Below are 23,459 nucleotides of genomic sequence, written 5' to 3'. Positions count from 1 at the left end.
TCAAAATAAAATTAAACTCAAATCCAAGACTCACCTCAAAGAGTATTCTCCTTGCCCAGCCTTTATTAAGGTTTTAGTCCAGTAGTCAACCTAAGCAAAATAAGCAAAATAGTTGGTTCTATTTTAAAAACTGCTAGTGTCATAGTAATTGCTTTGGTCTTCTTTCTTCATATGCACTCGTGGATATTTGTATCTCAGCCTTTTGACCCATATTAAATGTTTCATCCTTCTTGGGGCAGGACTGCTCCTGGGATAAATGCCACCTGGGCTAACCAGATACACAAGATGGCGGCATAAATGGATCAGAATGACTGAGAATCTGGGTGCAAGCAAGTGCCAGGTGCTTGAGGACAGACTGAGCTGGCTTATCGCTGGGGAGCCAGTTAGTGAGTGTGTATTCCGGGTGTACACTCAGGGGTCACAGAGGGAAAAATGACAAAAATCTCTTTTTATGCCATGTCGGCAGGAGGGTTTATTCTGTTTGAAGGGGTGAAGTGAGCCAAGATTTGACAAGATTTAAACCAAAGGTGGTGTGGGCGTGGCTTGGAGCTAGTAACCCAAGACAATTTGTGTTTTACAAAGATGGCATAGATGGATGCTGCTTTTTGGGCAGGAGGAAAGGCAGTTCAAACGAAACACAAAACAGAAAAAATTCCTAAAAATGAGTAGAATAAGCCTTATATGCTGATTGTTTTTGTTTTGTTTTGTTTTCTTTAGTTTCTTACACCTTCTGTGAAAGAAATAGTCAGATCTGAGCTACTTTGAAATGATGCAGTGAGAAGTATGGACGGCCACGAGCCTCCAGCTGTGAGCTCCTTCAGGCTCAGCCTCACTGTTGGAGCCAAGGGCAACCCTATCCGTGACTGGGCGAGGTGGTGGGACAATTGCCTCAGCACTTTCCACCCAATGCAGGACTCCCCTAATGGGCAATTTTTGCTCTGGAGAACCTAGTTGAGGTGACAAAGGCTATGTCAAGGGCTCAACTGAAGCAGCTCTACTATGCCAAAATCAGGGTCTAATTGGGAAAACCTTGGACTTGTGTATATAATTTTATACATTGGGATTTTATATATGTATGTGTGTGTGTGTGTGTATATATATATATATATATATATATATATATATATATATATAATGTATATACATTGGGGTTGAAATGCCCAAATTACTGCAGCAGATGGCAGAAGAAGGGATTAAAATTCTCAGAGACTTGGACATGCATGTATATTATGTGACTCCAGAAGACCCAACAGATGATCGTGTTCCGTGGAAAGGCCCAGAGGACAGACACATCATCCACCAAAGGCAGCAGGAATATGCTGGTGAGAGAAGCACCAGCATCACAAACAAGCTCAGTGGGGCTCCCCTCTGCAGGTCAGGGCTGATGGCAGGAGTGGTGGTCACAGAACTTGACTGTCCAATCGCAATGGGGATGATGGGCACCTGAAACAACAGAGACCAGGTAGCAGCACTCTACTGCCTGAAGCCAAGGGGTTCGAATCTTCATAATAACCAAGCAGGTCAGAGTTGTAGCCAAGGGGCTCTGATCCATAGAGAGTTATGGAGATGATTAATAGAGCATGGCATCCAAGGGGCTAAGTAGATGGGCAGCCAACAAGGGTATTGCTTACTATATATAATTTTAAAAAGGGGCAAGAATGGTTGAGCAAGAGGCCAAAGACAGTTGCCCCAATGAAAGGTCTTGATCCCTTGCTCAGTTTGTGGATCTGAGTCAGTTTTTCAAATCTGGAATCCATAGACTAAAAAGGTAACCAGGTCACCAAAGGGAAGAATCCTGCAACATCATGACAAGTGTGTACAGTAGTGATTCTCTCAGTCCTTCCCCCAAAAGACCTATGGTCATTTACTTGATTGACTGTAGACTGGAGGAGGGGAATGCCTAGATATCTTGTGGACTGTTGGACAAGGGGTTTGAGTTAACAGTGATATCCAAAGACCCTGTGAGAGTGAAAACTGAGAGGCCAAGGAAACAAAAGGAGACCTGGCCAAGTCCCAGCAGGCACACAGGGGCTGCAGACCTACCTGGATGTGAGTTCCCAAGTCCCTGTATAGAATTGGGTTTAATATGCTTGACTCACTGGGTCCTTGGTCTGTGTGGTAGAAGCTATCATAGCAAGGAAGGAACTTGATCCTTGTACTCCAGCCAAGGTAGTACATACAAAAGAGTCTTGCATCCTGGGGTTGGGGGAAGATGGTGAAGATTAGTGTCACTCTTAGAGAGTAGGGGTGGTGGGATCTATCGTATCTCCATTTAATTGGGCAACATGGACCCTGAAGAATAACTGTGGGCTACTGCAAGCTCAACCAAGTAGCAGCTCCAGTTTGCATCTGCTGTACCAACGTATCTTTGCTGGAGATACTACGTTAGTACAGATGGCTTCAGATACATGGCTTCAGATACATGGCATGTGGCTGTTAATTGGGCAAATGCATTTTTTCCCCTATCTGATTCAGGCATGAGGATCAGAAAAATAGTTCATCTTCAGATGGAACAGACAGCAATATACATTTGTAGTTTTGCTGAGATTGGATGGAGTGTCTCCTATAGAACATCACCTTGATTCACAACATTGACAACGTTGATTGGCACAATGAGGAAGAAGTGGCCGGAGGCCTGGGTGACACACATGTGCTCCGGAAGGTGGGAGTTACATTCTTCAGAGATTCAAGGCTAGTACTTCAGTAACGCTTTTAGGAATCCAGTGGTCAGAGACATGCTGGGATCGCCCCTCCAAAGCAAAAAACAAATGGCTGCATCTTGCAACCTCTCTACAAAGAAATTCTTCCCTCTTCATAGTTTTCTTTGGGTTCTAAAGGCCACATATTCTGTACCTACAAAAACTGCTCCAGCCCACATACCAGGTGACATAGAATTCAACCAGCTTTGACCTGGGTTGAGAGCATGAAAGAGCATTGTAGCAGCTCCAGACTGTAATGCAAGCAACCCTGCCACTTGGGTCATATGTTCAATAGGTGCTTTGTTGTTGGAGATGTTAGGGGCAGGAAAAGATGAAATGTGCTGTTGATTGCAAACCCCAGTGGGAAAACCATAACTCAGGTCCCCGGAGTTCTGGAGGCAAGTCATGACATCCACAGCAAAAAATAACACACCTCCTGAAAATCAACTCCTGGCATGAGAATGAACCCTGTGATGGAACATTTGACCAAGATACAAGTGACCACGTGCCCAGAAATCCCCCTCATGAGCTGGGCCCTGTTGGACCCATCAAGACATAAAGTCAGGGGGTCCCAGCAGCAATCTACCCTAAGATGGAAATGGCATAGCTGCATATCTTGGACCGGCAATGAGCAAGCTGCTGGACTAGGTAGCCCAGAATCCATGTCACCTTTCAGAGTTATACTCGTTACCCAACCCCCCGCGACCCAGATAACACATATGGCCCTATGTGAAGTGTGAGGTGGGCGGTGCATATGACAAGCTAAAGGAGGATGAAAATGTCTAAGCTTGGAGTGTGGATGGATTGGCTTGGTGTGTGTCTGCAAGCCCAAAGTATATGGTAGCTACACTACAGCCTCATGCAAGGGTGGCCTTGAAAGACAATGATAGAGGAATATTTTCCCAATGGGTGGACTTGGGGGCATTATATCTTGCCCCCAAGTACTCTGTGTCAAAGTGGTCTGTTGTTAGAACATGTACAAATTCGTAGGCAGTAGTGAATCACATATCCAGTTGGACAAGGGCCTGGAAATAAAAAAGTGGCAAGGAGGCCTGGAGTAGAGACATGTGGATAGACAGATGGGAATGGACATGAAGTGTGAAGATCTTTGTGTCGTATGTTAACACCCAAAAGAAAGCATCCACTACAGAAGAGGGACTGAACAACTAAGTAGACAAAATGACTTGGGCAGCTGACGTGAAGCAGGCTTTGTCAGTGCTGGTATGATGGGCACGTATATGAAGTGGCCACAGCAGCAAGGATGGAGGTTATGCAGGAGCCCAATAGCATGAGCTCCTATTGAGCAAGGCTGAGTTAGCTATCCTGGCCTTTGAATGTTCACCCTGCCAAGAACAGAGACAAAAGCTAAGCCCTCAGTCTGTCACTGTTCCTTGGGGAGACCAACTGGCCACTTGGTGGCAAAATGACTACACTGGACCACTTTTGTCCTGGAAGGGCCAACGGTTCCTTTTCCCAGGAATAGACCTGGACTCTGGATATGTGTATGCTTTTGCTGCCCACAGGGCCTTAGCCAGCACCACTAGTGAGAGGCTTGCAGGCTTGCTGATCCACAGGCATAGAATTCCATGCAAAATAGCTTCCAACTAGGGAAGCCACTTTACAAAAAAGGGGATGTGAGTGTGGGCCCATGATTACAGGAGGAGCCCCTGGTTGGAGCAGCGTCCCTAGTAGGAGGAATACATGGGTCCAGGCACCAAAGTGGGGAAGCAGGAGTAGCCCCACCTGCAAGTACTCCCAATGATTATTGAGGGACTTTGGCTGCCCAACCCCTCATCTCTAGGTTGTGCAGAGTTTGACATCCTGGTTCCCAAGAAGGCATGCTCTCACCAGGGGACACGGAAAGAGTCCCACGGACCTACAAGCTATGGCTGTGATGCTGCCTGGGTACTTCGGGTTCCTTGTTGCAGAGACTAGCAGGAAAGATGAGCCACCATCCTATTAGGGATCCCCAACCCTGAGGAGGAGGTGGAGCTGCTGTTGCACGACAGGCTCAAGGGGTAAGATGTGTGGAACTCAGGTGACCCAGTATGGTGGCTCTTGCTACTCCCTTGCCCAATTGTGACTGTGACGGACAAGCAATAGCAACCCAAGTCTCAGCAGCATATAGTTACCAGGGATTCAGATTCCTCAGGAATCAGGGTTTGGGATAAACCACTAGGTAAACAACTGAGACCAGCAGAGGTGATAGAATGGATAATGGAAGAGGGAGATGGTGGGTACCAGTCATGACTCTGAAACCATCTGCAGTGTCATGGGGTGTAGTCCGTTCCCCTAACCTCCCTTTTCTGAGGTTCCCCTCAGGAAGAGAAGCCTGCCAGAGCCCTGGAGGAGCTGGCCCTGATCATGGATGGAGAATTGCATCTACACACGGCACAGGGTGGACTGTGGTACGTACAGACGTGCACCACTCAGATCCACCTTCAAGAAAAGAATGCTTTCCAGCCACAGGGAGTATGGTTAGCTGACAGCTCCCAACTGTTGGCTCCTTTGGTGCCTGCATCAGTGTTCAAGCTGAGGTCATGTTCCTGTGTTCCCCCATCAAACCTTTCTCAAACCTTTCTCAAAGGTTTGAGAAAACCTTTGGTCAAAGGACCTAAATGGGACGCCTCTAATAGGAAATTTTTGCTCCAGAGCATCTTATTGGGCTTGCAGACTTTGTCAGGGCTACTGCATGGTGCGATGCCCCCTCCTGCCCCACCTTTCTTCTTCCCCTTTTCTTTCACAGGTGTTATTCCCCAATAAACCTTTTGCACTCCTAACTCCACCTTAGCATCTTCTTCCTAGCCATCTGAATCTGCGACACTGGTGTCTTGGATAAATATACAAGCCCCCTACAACTGATCATTTTGCTTCATTGTATAATCTCCCATGGAGATTCCAGATATTTTTGTAGTGCCGTTGTTTCTACCACTTACCCACTGATTGAATAATGTTCAACCTCCTAGATCTAGCTGGATAAGGTGATTACATCGGAGGTTATGCTTACGTTCTCCCTGAAAATTGTAGTTAGCCATAGGAGAATCCTTGAAGTGGACGAGGTGATATGGAAAATGAAATTATGCTCGTGAAGACTTCTCCTGAACAGTAAAGATGTTCGCGATGAAAGGGTCTCCAGAGCACCACAGCTGGAAGTTTGCTTCTCTTATTGCCTTGGAATCTTCATTCTTGGACACCTGGGTTAACTTTCATGGCTTCTCCTGAAGTCTGTTTTTCATTCTCAAGAGAAAAGAGTTTAAAAACCTGATGTCATATTTCTAAAATTTTCATATTTACTAGTATCATGGTAATAATCGTTTAACAGCAAGCTGCAAGCATTAGGAGTTTAAATTGTGGCACAAATGCTCTAGAACATGTCGTTTTAAAGAATTAATATTATTTGCCTCTAAGTAATTTTCTTTTTGTGCTGATCTTACTCAGTCTAGACACTGGACTCTTAATTATGAGAAAAATGGCATTGGCTCCTTGAAAATCACATTGAGTAACATTAATGTTGATAGCAAGACTTCCTAGATCTAAGATCTCAATAATAAACAATGCTCAGCTCTGAAATTTAAACAAGGACTCACAGATATTTTCTGAAAGTAACTCTAGTATCTATCTCTAGGCGAGGAATTTGTAATAGCTAATTCGAAGTAGACCAACATAACCAAAAGAACCCCACAATTAGTCTTATTTTAGCATCCTTGTTAGCACATTAGGAATAAGGTTGAAAAGGGGCAGGAGGAGTGGAGAGACACTCTATATTCCCTATTCACCAAGTAGCACCAAGTAGTTCTAGAAGAATTTCACTGGTCGGCAAGAAGCAGCTCTGATTAAAGCTTACTGCAGACAATAAACAAGGGGTTTTAGCGCTATTTGTCTATCACTTTTCAAGGGCACTCAGCTGAAACAAGTGCTCATACATCGTTAAGGATACCTTCTCCTGCAGAGGTGAAATGTCACTCACCAATGATTAAAAATTGCAGATTCCAAGGAAAGAGAGCTCATAAGACAGACGATATGCATGGCTCATGCAAATCTATTATGTGTTGAATTCAAGTGGCTAGATTTGCATATGCCTAATTGGGAAGAATGCCATCTTGGTTCCACTAACCAGGAATCACGTATCAAGCCCAAGATCAGTAAAGTCTTTGACTTTGCAGGGATCTGACAAGTATTAAAATCAGAAAAAAAAAAAAAAAAGTTCTTTTATGTAATTTCAGTGGAGAACAATTTGGCAATATCTACCAAAATTACAAACACTCTGACCTTTTGATCTAGCAGTCCCACTTCTGGGAATGTATTCTACAGGTTTATTTCAAACATGTAAAAGAATGTATGCTTTTTACTGCAGCAAATTGAAAAGAGTAAAAAAGAGAGAAAGAAAGAGGGAGGGAGATTGGGAGTGAGAACAACGAAAGACTCAAAGTGTATCAATAAGGTATTGGTCAAATAAACTATAAATCACATCTATAAATGGAATACTATATCTTATATTATAAACAAAGGGTAAGGTGATTTTGTACATGTTGCTATAGAGATTTCCAAGATGCATTTTAAGTGAAAAAAAGCAAGGTGCATGATGGTATATAATATGCTAACTTTGCTGTATAAAAAGGGATCAATAAGTATATTCTCATTTGCTATTTTTTGTGTTGACTCGGCAAAGACACACAAACAGCTAATAAAAGATGGAGTACAGGGGTTAGTGTAGAATTTTCCAGTGTATACTTTGTTTATATTGTTTGATTTTTGAATCCCGTGAATGTTTTCTATTTAAAATGAAATACAAATGGTTTTTAAAAGATGTCTTTTTGCAAACAAACTGAACTATAAACCAAACAAAATTTTAACACAACCAAAGCAATTCATAATGTCCTAGTTGTATTCTCTAATAGTGGAATAAGGCTTACATCTGCCCTCGAATGTATCAGGTAGTTTAGAAAACTGTATTTTTTAATGTCTGCCTCCTCTGATTCCCATTCTTATTTATTTAACACCTTAATTGTATTACTTATGGTGACTAAGAAGCATTCAAGGATGAAGAGTCTGTGAAAGACTCAGTAATAATTGTAATTTTTTGGCAGACCTAGATCTCACAGACCATGATAGATAAACTGCCTCCTCTATTTTGTAAGCAATACTTATATTCCTCACAAGGCTCTGTCTTGGATTTGAAAGAGGAACAATAACAGTGACAGCCTCAACCTTTCCCATAACAAAACCTGAGATACGGGCTCCATTAGATTGTCTACTTTTTCTCCCCCCTATAAACACCAAGTTCACTTGAACACAATGCCTCCTTAATAAAAGTCTGAGTCAAAACTGAGTGACCTGTCTCACCTTTAGTTGTTCACGGAAAACGAAGTGTTAAGGCTCTAGAATGTCCTCAGGTTGAAGACCACGTGACCGGTGTTCAGCATCATATTGCAGGTTCACTTGTCAACGGCACCCATGACAAGTGTCCAATCTGGCTCCTCCCAGGAGAGCAGGGAGGACAATGGCTATACACCCATCACAGTGTTAATTCTGAAAATGGCACGAGGACAAGTTCCAATTTGGATTTAGAGCTATCAGCCGCATCAGTGACTTTGTTATAGAGCAAATCAATTTAGTAAGTGAATGTGGAGGAACATCTCACTTTAGTGTTTTAGTGAAACATAAAGACTAACAATAATGGTGTGACTGTGGAGGGCTATGGAGGAGAACCTTAGCAGCAGGTAGTGTAACAGCTCTCAACTGCAGCCCAACTGCTTGGGTGTGGATCCTAGCTCTGCTGTCATTTATCAATGGTGTGACTTGTGGCAAGTTACTCAATCTATCTGTACCTCACAAGTAAGAAGATGGGGACAATTAACAGTGCTGAACCATGGGGATGTCGCGAACATCAAAAGGGTTTAATATAGGCAGAGCATCTAGATTGGGCCCTGGCTGATAATAAACGCTCATTGTTAATGTTTAGAAGAAACATGAGAATGAAAATGGTAAGCCTGGATCCCTGGCACTGATTCACACGAGCAGCAACTCTGCTTTTGTCTCATCTCCCTCTTGGATTATGAGTTTGTTACCCCCCTCTTGACATGTGCGCCTTAAAACAGAACGCAAGCAAATTGCTCAGGTGCCTAAACCACACTGAAGAAAAGCATAAGATGTTTACATGTTTTATACTCATATGTCTAGGCAAGTATATATATCTGAACATTTTAACAGATCAGTTTGTTAAAAAAAAAACCTACACATTTTTAGTGTTATTCTCAAATTTTTGAAGGAAAAGGATTCAGAAATTCATTATATTTTAAGGAGATATAATATGGTACGCTACCCCTTTCATGTATTAATTCAATTCCTAAATCTTAGTTACATTAAAAGCTTAAAAGTAGATGAAATGACTCATGTTAATATCTATCATGACCTATGTGTTTTAAAAGTTATCTGGCTAAATCTGAATCCTATAATCCGAAGTCTAAGTTGGAGAACACAGATAACTTCTTTTCCAGAGAAGAGCAGGAAAGACAAACGTGACTTCAAGGGTTAACCTCCTTGTTTTATATGCATTCTGGTGGAAGTTATAGCATTTTTCAGCCCAATGGGTATTGGGTGTCTTGACATACGTCTACCTTGCAAGAACTCGGAGACCCTCATAATAAATACTAAATAGAACTAAATAGAACTTAGCACAGAGGTTAAAACTATAATTTTTTGAAATCTGAATAAGAGACAGAAATAATCTTACATTTAAACAGATCGTGATACTTACACACTTCTGAAGCACTGGGAAAGAATTTAATGGATTCTGTCTTCTAAAAAGTGTCGCAAATTTCTAATTCATCAAAATGAGATTCTTACTCAAAAACGGGGATGCCGAATAGCTCAGAGGTGGGTTTTCATCCTTAAAAGAGCATGTTAGAAGTATAAAACTTTGCTAACAAAAAGGCAATAACATATTTCCTATGAACCTTTGTTTTGCGGTTTTAATTTCTAACTTTGGCAAGATGCCAACTAAATTTGTTAAGCTGGTCAAACTCTTTTACCAGCTTAGGCCAGTTCCCCAGAGGACTCAACCACAGCACTGATGTTGACTTTCTGCTGTATAAAGATAAACATGCACCTTGACCCCCATGACTCCAGGAAAAAATCAGAACACAGAGAGAAAGTGGACTTTTAGATTTTTAATTTTTTTAAAGATTATCTATATATCTATATATATATTAATAAAAGTGCAAAGAATAGACCTTCATGTTTAAATTATATTCTAAAATAAAATATATATTTCCATGAACTGCAGGAGACAACTGGCAAGTAAAGAGCCTGAGAGAGTCCAGTCCCTCTCCATCACTACAATGGACATATATTTGAAGGAAGCACCTATGAAAAATAGTGTTCACAACACACCTGGTAACACAGAGAGCTTCTGGGTGTTCTTGAAAGCAGTTTGCATGTCAATCTAACATGAAATGAGGGGAAAATCAAATTCATAAACAGAAATGACATTGCTTAGAACAATCTATTATTCTGTACTCTTGTTTTATTTGCCCTGGAGCCTAGCACCTCCCATGGAGCAAGCCACCTTTACACACGCGCTCGTGAAACTATCACCTGCGTGCCTCAAATGGTGATAATTCCTTGTGCAACAAGGCTTCCCTGTCCCTAACACTGCTGACTTAGCATCATAGCTGAAACATCTGGTTAGAACTGAACGTTTTTTGTTTTTTGTTTTTTTTAAGTAAACAAACTTTAAAAACACCAGCATCATAACATTCGGCTCTGTTACACATAGCTAATGTTTTGGGCTTGTTTTCACCAAAAGGTCTTAAAGGAACAAGAGTTATATAATATCTGCTGCTTTCTTATGTGTTTATGGCCATGGTGGCAACAGGTTGCAGAAACAATAGAAACTTTCAGTAATAAAAAAAGATATATGACTCTGAACTTTTTATTTTTCTTTCAAGCAATCTGGGATATTTCAAAAATTCAAATTCAAAAACTGATTTCCACTGTGGTGTCAGCAGCTACATGCCCACATGAAAATGATGCCTCAGTTTTTACTTGGCTTTCTTCTATTACTCCTTTCCTTTTTCAGAACTGACAAAAATTTCTATTTTAGAGAAGATATGTTCTATGCGCTGTGCCTGTGGCGACATGTCTGTAATACTGGCTACGACAGAATTTTGCCTCATGAATGGCAATAATATGCTCTCACTGAATCTGGATGAAGTTAACATGAAAATACAGATAAGCTACAATCAATTATGCATAACTTGCAGACTCAAAAGTCCATGGTCTCTCCCCTCCTTCTTTTTGACCTGTTATAAAAATAATTTTGGTTACAAGTGTCTACACAGCACCAATTTTATTTCAAAAGCAGCATCTTTACTCAGCCACCCAAATCAGTCTACACGTATACATGCTCAAATATCTTTTCTCATTTACTTCTGTTCTGTAACTCTAAAAGACCGGTAATTGCATTCGATCTTGTCTCAATCAAAAATCATTTCGCAGTTATTAAAACCATCAATTACAATGCCCTAAAAATAGCCACGGCCACTGAATTAAATGAGAAGTTCCCCTGACATGCAACTGTGTAATCAGAGAATTACGCCTGCAGTTGATGAGCGCTGTGTTCTGTAATAGCAGAAGGAACAGGTCTCTAAGAGTAAAAAAGCAGTTCATAAAACTTTGTCATATATAAAATATCTTATTGTCATCATTCCACTGATGATTAAAGCATAAGTGTTTGCTCTGCTTTCTGCTGTGGGACAGTCGGGGGTCATACAACCTCAAAAAATAAGGGGGCATCTGTTTCTCAGGCTGACAAAAGCTCAGTTACACTGTTTCTCACTCAAACTCGTCTGCACTCACGCACACGTACACAAAGCATCCACAGTTTTAATCTTCCTGACACTGTTGCCACACTTTTTTCCCACTTCCAAAAACCTGTCAGGAAAATGTGATTGCAAAATAGTTATTCATGTCTATACCCAGCCTGGATCTCCATAGCTCATTTTTATGATTTTATGATTTTGAAAGATAAAGCAAAAGGAGAACAGGCATCATTCATCTTCCTCAACCCCTTTGGTTTCCACTTTCAATGTGACAGTGAATGTAGATTTGACTCAGCAGGCCTGGGTCAAAGGCTTTACAGATACTGAACCTGAAGTGCATCAAGAGAATAAACATTTGCTATCATGGCATAGGACAATTTAAAAAGTAGCGTCCGTGAAGAGTTTACAAGATTCACCTAAAAATTTCATAAGAAATTAAAGAATTTGTAGGAGGACGGAATCATGTAACAAAGGTCAAAAGGTCAAATGCAATCGGGTACCGATTACATTCTTTGAAAAATACTTCATGTGCACATTTTCTGCCCCAGGTGCACTAAGTCCTTCTCAAGTCTCCTATCTGTAAACATGGTGGATCCAGAAAGACATATATTAAAGAAAGAGATTACAAATTAAAGGAATAGAAGAACAAACAAAAAGATTTCAGAGCAGGTAAGGACTACCTTTTAAAGGAAAGTGCTTTAAATATGCTTCTGCAGAAAATATGACTTGGAGGCAAATCTGAAGTTTTGACACTTATACTTTACTCAGAGATCAGTCAGAGTTGTTCTTCTGTAGGGGCAACTAAGCTGAAATGTAAAACAAAAAGAATTGTTCAATTATGACATCACAAAATCCCAGGGAACAACTAGGAATCAAAGCTCCCTTTGATTAAAATTTCCCACTTCGAATGCAAAGTGCAAGAGCAAAAGCTTCAAATGATGACAGGCAGGAAAGTCACAGTACTCGTTCTCCCGTGCTCCCCCCACTCGACTCTCTCATGCACACTACAGAGAGTTTATTAGCTAATTCTCAGCTCTCCTGACACGTATATCCATTGCTCTGTTGGATTCTTCATAAAGTCAGGCCTCCATTCCCAGTAGTTTAAAGTAATGAGAAAGATAGATAGATATGAAGAAATACGTTCAGAAAGCAAAAAGCGAAGAACTCTGGAATGTGACGTAGCTCACGTCAGTAATGGTTGATATACTGTGGGAGGAACATTAAAATTGAGGCAGTTACATACAGAGTGATCAGGCTGCTGTGTGCCTGTGCTTCCTGGAATTTTAACACTCCACCGACTCTTCTTCCCGACCCGAACAGAGTTATAGGTTCTAACTGAGTACCTGAGATCAGAATCAGGTTGACAAACGCTTGACGCACTTGAAATTACTTCAAAAGGGAGAAATGAAGAAAAAAGTTACCCAAGGTGAAAAATAAGAAGTTCATTATGGACGGAATAAAACTAAGGTAAACATGTATGGACACAAGTCAAAATGAAAAACTGAACCCAAGAAGGAAAGGAGAGAGAGGGAGGGGGAAAAGGAGGAATTGGGAGAGAGATGTGCTGGCCCTTCCTGGAAAGATTCCTTGTTTCCTGATTTAAGTGCAAGATACTCTTCTGAGGGGACAGTGCTGTTCACGCCATCATCACAAGTACACCTAAGTGGTCATGAGGACCAAGTGCTAGACAGATCCCAGTGAACACAGTAAGAAGTCGGTGGCTGCCTAGTCCCCTCTCAGGAGGGAGGGCACAGAAACTGGAGATGTGGCCAATTCTGGTGGCAGAGTAGAAGGAATCTGTGGTAGAAAATACCAAAAACAGCCCCCTACCCATTCTAGGGGGAAATATACAAAACCCCCCTGAAACCTAAACAAAACAAAACAAAACAAAACAGAGCAACCTTCCCCCTCCTGAAGGAAACCTCATGGGAACAAATGCCCTGCGAGTCCTAAAGTGTGTGAGCTCACAAGGCTGGCAGAGGTTATTTTATTTTGGATTCCACAAAAATTTTGTCTCCATCCCTAATGCCAAAAGAATGCAAGGCTCGAGAGCTGTACTTCATTTCCTCTGGGCCAAAGGGTGCTTCATGGTCAAAATAGTAGAGAAGCATGTTGCTAGTGGGCAATTGCACTAGAGTTTTTAACTGTTTCTTCAGTTCTGCAACTGTTTGGTCCAGACGAATGGTCATTTCTTCCACCTGGTCGTTAAAGTGGACTTCTACTTTCGCACTGCTCTGGGGTCTCAGGTCCACTTCTGCCAAAGGCTCCAACTTCCCATATTTTGTGACTAGTTCATGATACCTAGGAGGATAAAAAAACAAAACACAACAAAACAGTGACAACTTAAGCCACTAGCGCATGAACTATTGACTTCTTCAGAACTACAGGTAAACTACACTGTTATTCTCAACATCTGTCTAATCTCCTAGTCTAATATTATATCTACTTACCTGCCTACCTACCTATAGGGTGACTATTGTGGAATCTGTGCTCTGCAATCGTTGCCCTTTTGGGGCCACAGTAAAACCCCATTCTTGTGGATTGGGGAAGAGTCTCTCCTGCTGCTAAAGTTTATATAAGAATCAGCTTAGAAAGGAAAGGAGAACGTAGAAAAAAAGTAGACACTACAAAGATTCTAGAGAGAAGTCTAGTCACTCTGTAGATAGAGCCTGCCTGCTTGGGCATCATCCTCAAGGCAGGCAGATATCTAAGCATGTGTTCCTTGGTAACAGATGGGAAGATGGATGTAGGCCAGCAGTTTCTGACCCCTGGGGAAGGCATAAGTTACAAACAAAAAGATCTAGTTGTATGTTAGCTGTTAGCTTTTTCAGTGATGCTTTGTTGAATGTTCCAGCCTAGCCTAGTTGACTGTAACACAAGGAGTTTGTGGAAGAGTCCAGAATACGTTCTCGTAAAAAAGTGGTAAATGAGGGACACAACTTCCTTGATCAAGGCAGGAAGAAACTGTCAAAGACACCAAGAGGAAAGTGAATTATAGAGGTGAGACTAGGGCCCAGGAGGACAAGCTTCCCATATGGAAAATCTTGTCTCCGCTGCCAGCCTTGGAGGATCTAGTTTTGATTTCGTTGAGAAAGCTGAGCAGTTTCCTACAAACCAGAGAGGGGGAAAATGCTGAAAAGATCTAACATTAGCTTTATTATAACCAAGATATACTGAGGTTAATTCGGGATCAGAATACAATGGTTATGAGATTACCCCCGCCACGTTCCCCACCCTACTTTTGGCTTTGACTCAGTTAAATCAGTGTTATAATAAGGTTGGTAGGAACACGGAAGCTGTAGTAAGACATCTGTGGTCAGGGATGGAAGTAATCATGTCCATGAAGGGGAGCACCAGGTATGGGAAAAGAGCACTGGCCTTGGAGTCACAAGACCTGACTTCAGAGTCTTGACTCCATCTTATACTTAGCTGTGTGACTTACCAGCTCACTCAGTCCTTTTGGATCTCAGGTTTCTCACTAGTAAAACTGGGATAATAAGTCTGCCCTTCCTACCTTGTAAGACAGTCATAAGAATCATATAAAATAACAGATGAGTAAGCACTTTGTAAGTTCTAAGTTCATATGCAAATTAAAAGTATTAACATTACATTCCTGCTGTCTGGGACTTAAATTATTAAACCACACACACCACTAAGAAAATATATGATTGAAATCTACTTAGGTAGGACTTCTTGGAAAAGGTGATGGTATGATGAAACACATTATAGAATTGTCTTCTCCCAGGACTTGGGCCCGGTATTCTTTTAAAAGGGTGAAATATTACCAGCAGCAACTAATACAGGAAAAGAGGAAACTGCCTCATTGCCATAACCTTTTTTGCCGTACGCGGGCCTCTCACTGTTGTGGCCTCTCCCGTTGCGGAGCACAGGCTCCGGACGCGCAGGCTCAGCGGCCATGGCTCACGGGCCCAGCCGCTCCGTGGCACGTGGGATCTTCCCTGACCGGGGCACGAACCCGCGTCCCCTGCATCGGCAGGCGGACTCTCAACCACTGCGCCACCAGGGAAGCCCCTGCCATAACCTTTTAAAAGGAACCAAAAGCTCCGTACCATGTGGTTCTGTTAAGCAAGGGTCCTAACTCAATTCCCAGAAGCCATTATGGAGAAAGAAGGTAAGGAAACAAAATCCTGAGCGTACTGACCAATACTTCCTAATTTAGAGCAAACTAGGCTGGGGAGTAAGGAGTCAGCTGGGAGGAAGACTGAGGAAACACCTCAGGGATCAGAAGTCTCTACATCCCAGTGCCAGGATGTCAGGATCTTAGCAATGGCAAACAAAACAAAACAAAACAGTCTACACAAACAAAAACCAAAACTACCAGGACTTGAAATTTTCCAAGGCTCCAAACTGAAAAAGTGAAATGATTCGAAGTCCAAAGGTATCCTTCCTTCACCCAATCTCCTAGCATATGCCTTTAAATAAGTGAAAGTAGGTTATGATAATTTAATAAAATCTTGGAAAAGACAGCAGAACCTAGGGGCCAAATAAGCTGAACCCAATTCTATGGATATTTTCCCTTCAGACTACAGAAAAGTAGATAGAATTGTAATACCCCAGGCTCTCAAGCTCTGCCCAGGAGGGACAAAAGGAACAATGGCAAAGGGGTCAAGGAGTTTACTTATACTGGGTTTCAGTAAAGAGGTGGTGTAGATGGAGTTATCCACTTTTATACATAAGCAAGAATATAAGACACAAAATGGCAACTAAGCACATACCACTGCAAAAGGAATAAAAGAGAGAAACACATTAAGTAAAAGCCAGAGGCAGAACTCAATCTGAAAGAAAACATAACTGAATGAAAAGAAAATGCCCCACAAATACTCTAAGGTCTAGAAATTAATGAGTGCATAAATATAATAAAACAGGAGCTCAAAGATAAATGTTAAACAGCAGAATGAGATGAAAAGGGAGATTTCAGCACCAGTGAAAGAAACAGGAGAAAAATAACACATTACCTACCAAATAAGTAAATTAGGAAGTATGACTCAGGAATATTATACCTCACCAAGTGTTTTTCAGAAATAAATTTAACAAGCAAATATTCTGAAACAAGAACTTAGGGAACAGGGCACCCATGAGTCCTTCTGAAAAAGAAAAACACTACTCAACAATGAGATTAAAGAACTAGGGCCAAGCCCTGAATCTATTTAAATATAAAACTAAAACTTAATATAATTACTGTATAATCCTAGACTTATTTATACTTGACACTATAGTCAACTGAATTTTTCCCAAGCACAAACATATCTGTACACAAAACTTGGTCCCTGTGCAGAAACTAGTCTGCAATTGGTCAAGTCTATCTACAAATTAAATGACCTATAAATTAGGACACTCTAAAAGGTCTTATAGTTTTCTCAAAATCAACATGTCCAGAAATAATTCATTGTTACTCCCCAACCATCTTCTCTTCTAGTCTTCCTTATCTCAGTAAATGGCACCAGAAACTGTCTAATCAGCCTAACCAGAAACTGAATAGTCATCCTGATTCCTTCCTATCTCTCCTCTCCACTTCTCCCACTCAATCAATTGCCATGTCATACTAATTCTATTCCTAAAAATTTCATGAATCTACCTTCATCTCTCTCGCCCACTTGTCTTGTAAATTCAAGCCACTATCATTAATAACCTGGATTGCTACAGCTTTCTTTGGATGCATAAGCTGGGTAATTTTCCTCAGTATTTGTTTCAGCCTCCTCCTAGAATGCCTTTCTGTGCTGCAAAGCTGAAAACTACATTTACCACACTCCTTTGCAGGTAAGATTTAACTTCCATCAATCTCATTCAACAGCCCTGGGGAGAGACAAGGTGGATTTAGCACACATGGAGTGGGAACAGCCTGGGTAGAGGCTTCCTAATTACCAGATTGTGGTTCAAGTAGTGTGTTCCTGAAGTCAACACCCTTGGCAGCAGCTTGCTGATCTCCAGATCACAGCTAAGGTGGTGTGATCCAGCACCAGGGACAGCAGCTTCCTGAGTCTCCCCTTATCTGATGCTAGCAGAGGTAGCAGTGCCCTTGGTGGGCTAGTTCTGCGGTTACTGCTCTAGGGAAAATCCTAGGGAGGCAGCCCTTCCAAAGATTTTGTAAGCACCTTATTCCCTGTATGAAATCCCTTTCTTCTTAAAATAGCTAGTTTGTGGCTTCTGTTATCTATAACTGAACTTCAAATGATACTCTTTCAAATGGTTTCCCAAGACTTCAGGGTGGTCCCCAATTGACCCTTGTCTACATCACAGCCAAAGTCATTGTCATGAAACACAAACTTGACTACAACAGTCCTCTACTTAAAATCACACAAGACCCATCAGAATAAAGCCCTAACTCTTTAACATAATTGTGGTAGGCAAAATTTGGGCCCCTCTAAGCAGAGAACGCAGTTAAGCCATCCTGTGCCCATACTTCTGACACATAAAAACTATAACATAATAAGTATATATTGTTTTAAGCCACTAAGTTTATGGCAATTAGTTACAGCAGCAATAGAAAACTAATACATTGATTATAAAAGGCCCTTCATGATTTCGTTCCTATGTAACTTTCCAAATTTATTTTGTGCCATTGACATTACCACTCCCTGTACCTGCTTTCCACTTATTTAATCTTTTTTTTTTTTTTTTTTTTTCCTTTTTCCGGTATGCGGGCCTCTCACTGTTGTGGCCTCTCCCGTTGCGGAGCACAGGCTCCGGACGCGCAGGCCTAGCGGCCATGGCTCACGGGCTTAGTTGCTCCGCGGCATGTGGGATCTTCCCGGACCAGGGCACGAACCCGTGTCTCCTGCATCGGCAGGCGGACTCTCAACCACTGCGCCACCAGGGAAGCCCCCCACTTATTTAATCTTAAAAGCAATGTTTACTTATTAATTTTCAGGTAAATCCAGCAGGGTTTTACATATGGATAAAAGTTTGGATACAGCCTAGGATAACAAATATTCACTCTTTATGCTGTAAAAATGAAGAAAAAGCATTAGAGTTGTGACTCACTATATTTCACCATATACACTGAATATGTTCCCCTAAAAGTTACATAAGTAAAGATCATGATTTTAAGATACTATGTTTACTCCTAAGTATCTTATTTTGGATTATCTTTAAGCAGGGCAAAACAGTAGATACAAGAAATCATGATTTTACAAAATGCCCAGTAAATTTTAGAAACCAATTTCTACCTAGTCTTCCAGCTTAGATATTTTATTCATTATTCAAAAGTTCATCTAAACTATGTCTGAACTATATCTTTATATTCTGTATTATCTGAGCTTTTCTTAGCATCAGCCCCAAAGCTATAGTCTTAAGAGGTAAAGGGCTTTTTTCTTCCCAAAGCTATAGTCTTAAGTGGTAAATGATTTCTGATGACTAAGTAGTCTTCAAAATTAATGATCTCAATTTATATTCTACCAGTCAGTACTTCTATCTGATTAATTTAAAATATGTAATATTTATAAGTCTCTCTTCTGAAGTGGCAAAATGCTATAAGTCTACCTTGGATGATATTATTGACAAGGATGTACTGCAATAAGCAAATGTCAAATTGTAATACATATTTGTCTGTGTTTTGTTCAGAACTTCTGAATATCATTCCCCCATGATCTCCTCACAGAAAATGATCAATCACAACAAAAACAAAATTTACTACACACAGCATAAAGGCCAGCACGACCACATGGGCAACTGAGAATGATAAATGGGAACCAAATGCTAACTGAAACCTTGTGAAGAACACTACCCACAGGCAAACTGGCTTTGTGCTTTTTTTTTTCTTCCTATTAAATAAAAACACCCACGAGGAGAAAAGCTTCTTTCAACTTTAAGGGTTTTTTAACGGTGAGCAGTTAAAAATCAGGCTTCTGGTAGGGTGGGGCTGAAGGTGGCACTAACACAGGGGGGACTGGGGAATGAACCCATGCTTAGTGGAGCTACGGTAGGGCAGCTCTACTCCCAGTGCACCTAAGTAAACCTTCACACCCTAGCCGTTCCTGGTCCATGGCACACCTGCCTGATGTGACAGACACACAAGCAGATTTCAGCAGTGTGATGGTCAGGTTGGGAAAGGTAGGCCCCTTCCTCTTATTGCCCATTTCCACTCTTGATTCCTAAGATAGTTGGGAGCATTTCCCCAATCACAATCAGTCACAGGTCCATGAAGCTAGAATAAAGACTTGGCACGGTACTTGAAAAAGACTGAATGTTCCTACCGTAAATCTTAGTCTGAGGGTGAACTTACGACAAAACCTAAAACCCAAAGATGATAGAGACTAAAGGTTAACTCATTTTCAGCTCTGACTAGTTTAAAAACTATTCCAACTAAATAATATGAACATTAAATATTTTACATAAGTTTTAGGAACCTGGAAGATTAAAGGAGGCCTAGAACCAAAGGCTTTGAGCTGGCAGAAAGCTCGCACATTTGGACCTCATGGCTCCAAATCCATAAAAGCAGCAGCTCACAATCTCAAGGAGCATCCTAGAGAAAAATGATGGGATCTACATTTTATGCAGGTACATATACCACAATGAGATTACGGGTATCCCAGCAGTGTGCTCACAGGTGGCCTATAGTAGTCTTATGCTAACAATTCTGTTACTCTATTGATTCTCAAATGCAGACCCATATTGAATCAACTGGAGTCTTTATTCCAAATAAAGCTACTTTACTCCAAAATAAATCCCTAATACATACATCTCTCTCTTTAAGGAAGGCAACAAATAAAACATGAAAAATCTCTTATGGTTCCCTTGGTTGAAACAAATCATTAAGTATAACTAGACGAAAAACATTCATGAAATTTACTTTGTTTCCCAAGGCACTATGAAGGACTCAAAATACATTTCAAATATCTGATTGCTGTTATTTAATCCCTCTTGTATGGTATGCTTTCTCTCTTTTTGGTATGGTATCATATCATGGCATATCAAAGAAATCTCCCTAGCATTCTACAGCTGGGATTTTACACTCTTACTGAAACAGTTTCTTCAAGGTCACCAATATCTTAGTCATTAAAACACATAAACATCACATTTCAGAGGCAGAAAGGATCGTAGAGATCATCTATTACATATTTTACAGATATAGTAATAGAGGGCCAGTTTGCTAGCCCAAAGTCTATTAGCTAGTGAATGCAAGGGTGGAAATTAGAACTGAGGTCTTATTCTCAGACCATCATTCTTTCTCAGGTCTCATCATCTTAATGATTTGCTGCAATAATGAATACTGTTCTAGAAATTCTCTTCTCCTTTCTACATTTCAAATGTCCCCTTTCAATCTCTCTTTTTACCATCTACACTTGAGTAGCACTCAAAACTCACTCCTAGATTCTCTTCCTTTTTCTCTTTGTGATCTTCCATCACAGCGCTCATTCTCTTATTTAGCTTAAGCCATAGATGTTTCCCACTTGTCTTCCTCAAGCTTCTGTATTTCACATACCTCCAGAATTATTTATTCTCATCTTTCATGCATAGCAAAGTATCTGAAACTGAACTTAGTATTTTCCATAGAGTTTTTCATCAAGGCTTGAGTCATAGAATTTTGTTTCAATTCACTATTTCTTAAATTCAAGTGCTGTCAAAATTGCCTAGTAAATGGATAAAGATACCTAGTCATATAATGGAATACCACACAGCAGTTAAAATAATTATTTTAATCTACATTTATCAATATGGTTAAAACCTTGATCAAAATGGCTCCATAAATTCACATTTTAATGTAGTTCTGCTCCAAATACAGAGTAAGATGGATAAAATATGAGAGGGTTGAATTGCAAGAAGACATACCCAGGCTCAAAAATAACACACATCTCCATGGACCAGAAATTGAACAGAATACAAAGCATACAACTGAAACCACAGGACCACTGGACCCCAGGTCCAAATCAGGCAGTAGCAGTCAGGAGTTAAGTTCCTATTAGGCAAAGGAAATTAAAGGTACTCCATGGGAGAGAGAGGAGCTCAAGACAGGTTCACTGCCTGAAGGAGGCGTAGGGTTAGGGTGATGTGAGGCTGGGCATGAAATAAGGGGGCAAAAAACTGCTGCAGATCCACCGCCTTGGGCTACCTCTTTTGAGCAATGGGTTTAGGTAAAATAAGTAATAAGATAGCTCTACCAACAGTAATTGAATCAAATCACCTGCTGCTTAGGTGACTAGATTTACCCTAACTCTAAAATCAGTGGGATTGGGTCTCCAAAATCCATTACAAGAGCTGGTTCTAGACCAGGGGTCTGGGGAGCTGGTTAGAGATAACTGCAAAAACCATTAGACAGGGAGAGGTAAGCTCAAACAGGAAGACATAACAATCCTCAATGTGTATGTATCTAACAACAGAGCTTCAAGAGAATGAAGCAAAAACTGATAGAACTGGAAGGAGAAATAGACAAATCCACAATTACAGTTGGAGACTTCAGTACCCCTTTCTCAGTAATTGATATAACAAGCAGGCAGAAAATTGTTAACAATGTAAAGACTTGACCAACACTAAAAGCTTGACCTAATTGACATTTTTAATACACATTTCCCAGCAACATCAGAACACACATTTTTTTCTAGTGCATATGGAAGTCTAACCAAGACAGACCATGTTCTAGGCCCAAAACATACCTTAATAGGTTTAAAGTAATTGAAATAATACAAAGTATGTTATCTGATTATAATGATATTAAACTGGAAATCCTTAACAGAACAACAACAATCCCCAAGAATTTGGAAAATACACAACACACTTGTAAATAACCCAAGGGTCAAAGAGGAAGTCACAAGAAAAATTAGGAAATATTCTAAATTCAATGAAAATAAAAATATAATATATCAAAAATTATAGAATGTAGCTAAAGCAGTGTTTAAAGGAAAATGTGTAGAATTAAATGTCTGTAAAAGAAAAGAAGGTCTCAAATCAGTGATCTAAGCTTCCACCTTAAGAAACTAGAAAAAGATGAGCAAACTAAACTCAAAGCAAGAAGAAGGAAGGAACTAATAAAGATATGAGCAGAAATCAGTGAAATAGAATGCATATAAACAACAGAAAAACCATGATACCCAAAGCTGGTCCATAAGGTTAGTGAATTTGATAAACCTCTAGCCAGACTGATCAAGAAAAGAAGACATCAATATCAGGACTAAAAGAGGAGACATCACTACAGACTCTACAGACACTAAAGGTTTATAATAAATCAATATTATGAACAAACTTATGCCCATAAATTCAATAACTAAGATGAAGTGGATGAATTCCTTCAAAAACACAAATTACCAAAGCTCATTCAAGAAGGAAAAAATAACTTGAATCAGGCTATATCTATTAAATAAATTTAATCATAGTTAAAACCTCCAGTAAAGAAAACACCAGACACAGATGGCCTCATTGATAAATTCTACAAAATATTTAAGAAAAAAATAATATTAATTCTACACAAACTCTTTTAGAACAAAGAAGAGGAAAGAACACTCACAAACTCATTTTATGAGGCCAGCACTATCCTAGTATCAAAACAAGGCAAAGACATTAAAAGAAAATTACAGATCAATATCCCTCATGAAAACAGATACAAAAATCCTCAACAAAATATTAGCGAGTTTAACCCACCAACATATAAGAAAGTAATACATAATAAGCAAATGAGATTTATCCTGGGAATTTAAGGCTGGTTAAACATTTTAAGAAATCAGTTAATATAATTCACTGTAATGGACACTAAATAAGAAAAACTACATGAATTTCTCAAGAGATGCAGAAAAAGAAAAGGAAAGAGAAAAAGAAGAAAATAAAAAAAAGAAGTGTAAGTCATATAAACTGGAAAAGAAGACATACACTGTGCCTCATCATACACAACATGATTGCCAACACGAATTCACAAAAGAACTACTAGAGCTAATAAGTCTAGCAAGGTTGCAGGATACAAGGTCAATATATAAAAAACAATTGTATTTCT

The 23,459-nt window shown here is 40.3% G+C and overlaps 2 protein-coding genes across 12 annotated transcripts in view; both read right to left on the bottom strand.

Moving 5' to 3' along the window:
* Positions 1-12,228, bottom strand: part of TECTA (tectorin alpha) — an 86,145-nt gene extending 73,917 nt beyond the window's left edge. For 6 of the 10 annotated variants that reach the window (XR_010841464.1, XR_010841463.1, XM_067039170.1 and 3 more), the window contains exons 1-6: positions 10,092-12,193; positions 9,457-9,588; positions 8,043-8,228; positions 6,667-6,866; positions 5,707-5,936; positions 35-90 (exon numbers count right to left, since the gene is read on the bottom strand). The gene's annotated coding sequence lies outside the window, so the exon portion shown is untranslated. The other 4 variants (XM_067039165.1, XM_067039166.1, XM_067039163.1 and 1 more) reach the window with 3 other exon arrangements.
* Positions 12,229-12,260: 32 nt separating this feature from the next.
* The window catches only part of TBCEL (tubulin folding cofactor E like), a 70,625-nt gene continuing 59,426 nt past the window's right edge, over positions 12,261-23,459 (bottom strand). The window contains exon 8 of one of the 2 annotated variants that reach the window (XM_059069795.2): positions 12,261-13,822. In XM_059069795.2, coding sequence (XP_058925778.1) covers positions 13,504-13,822 — 319 coding nt within the window. In that variant the 3' untranslated portion in view covers positions 12,261-13,503. The remainder of the gene's footprint in view (positions 13,823-23,459) is intronic. The other variant, XM_059069799.2, reaches the window with a different exon arrangement.

Source organism: Kogia breviceps, chromosome 7 (assembly GCF_026419965.1).
Source record: "Kogia breviceps isolate mKogBre1 chromosome 7, mKogBre1 haplotype 1, whole genome shotgun sequence".
NCBI classification, from domain to species: domain Eukaryota; kingdom Metazoa; phylum Chordata; class Mammalia; order Artiodactyla; family Physeteridae; genus Kogia; species Kogia breviceps.
The sequence above is the reverse complement of the archived record's forward strand: the minus strand, read 5'-3'. Positions and strand labels throughout refer to the sequence as shown.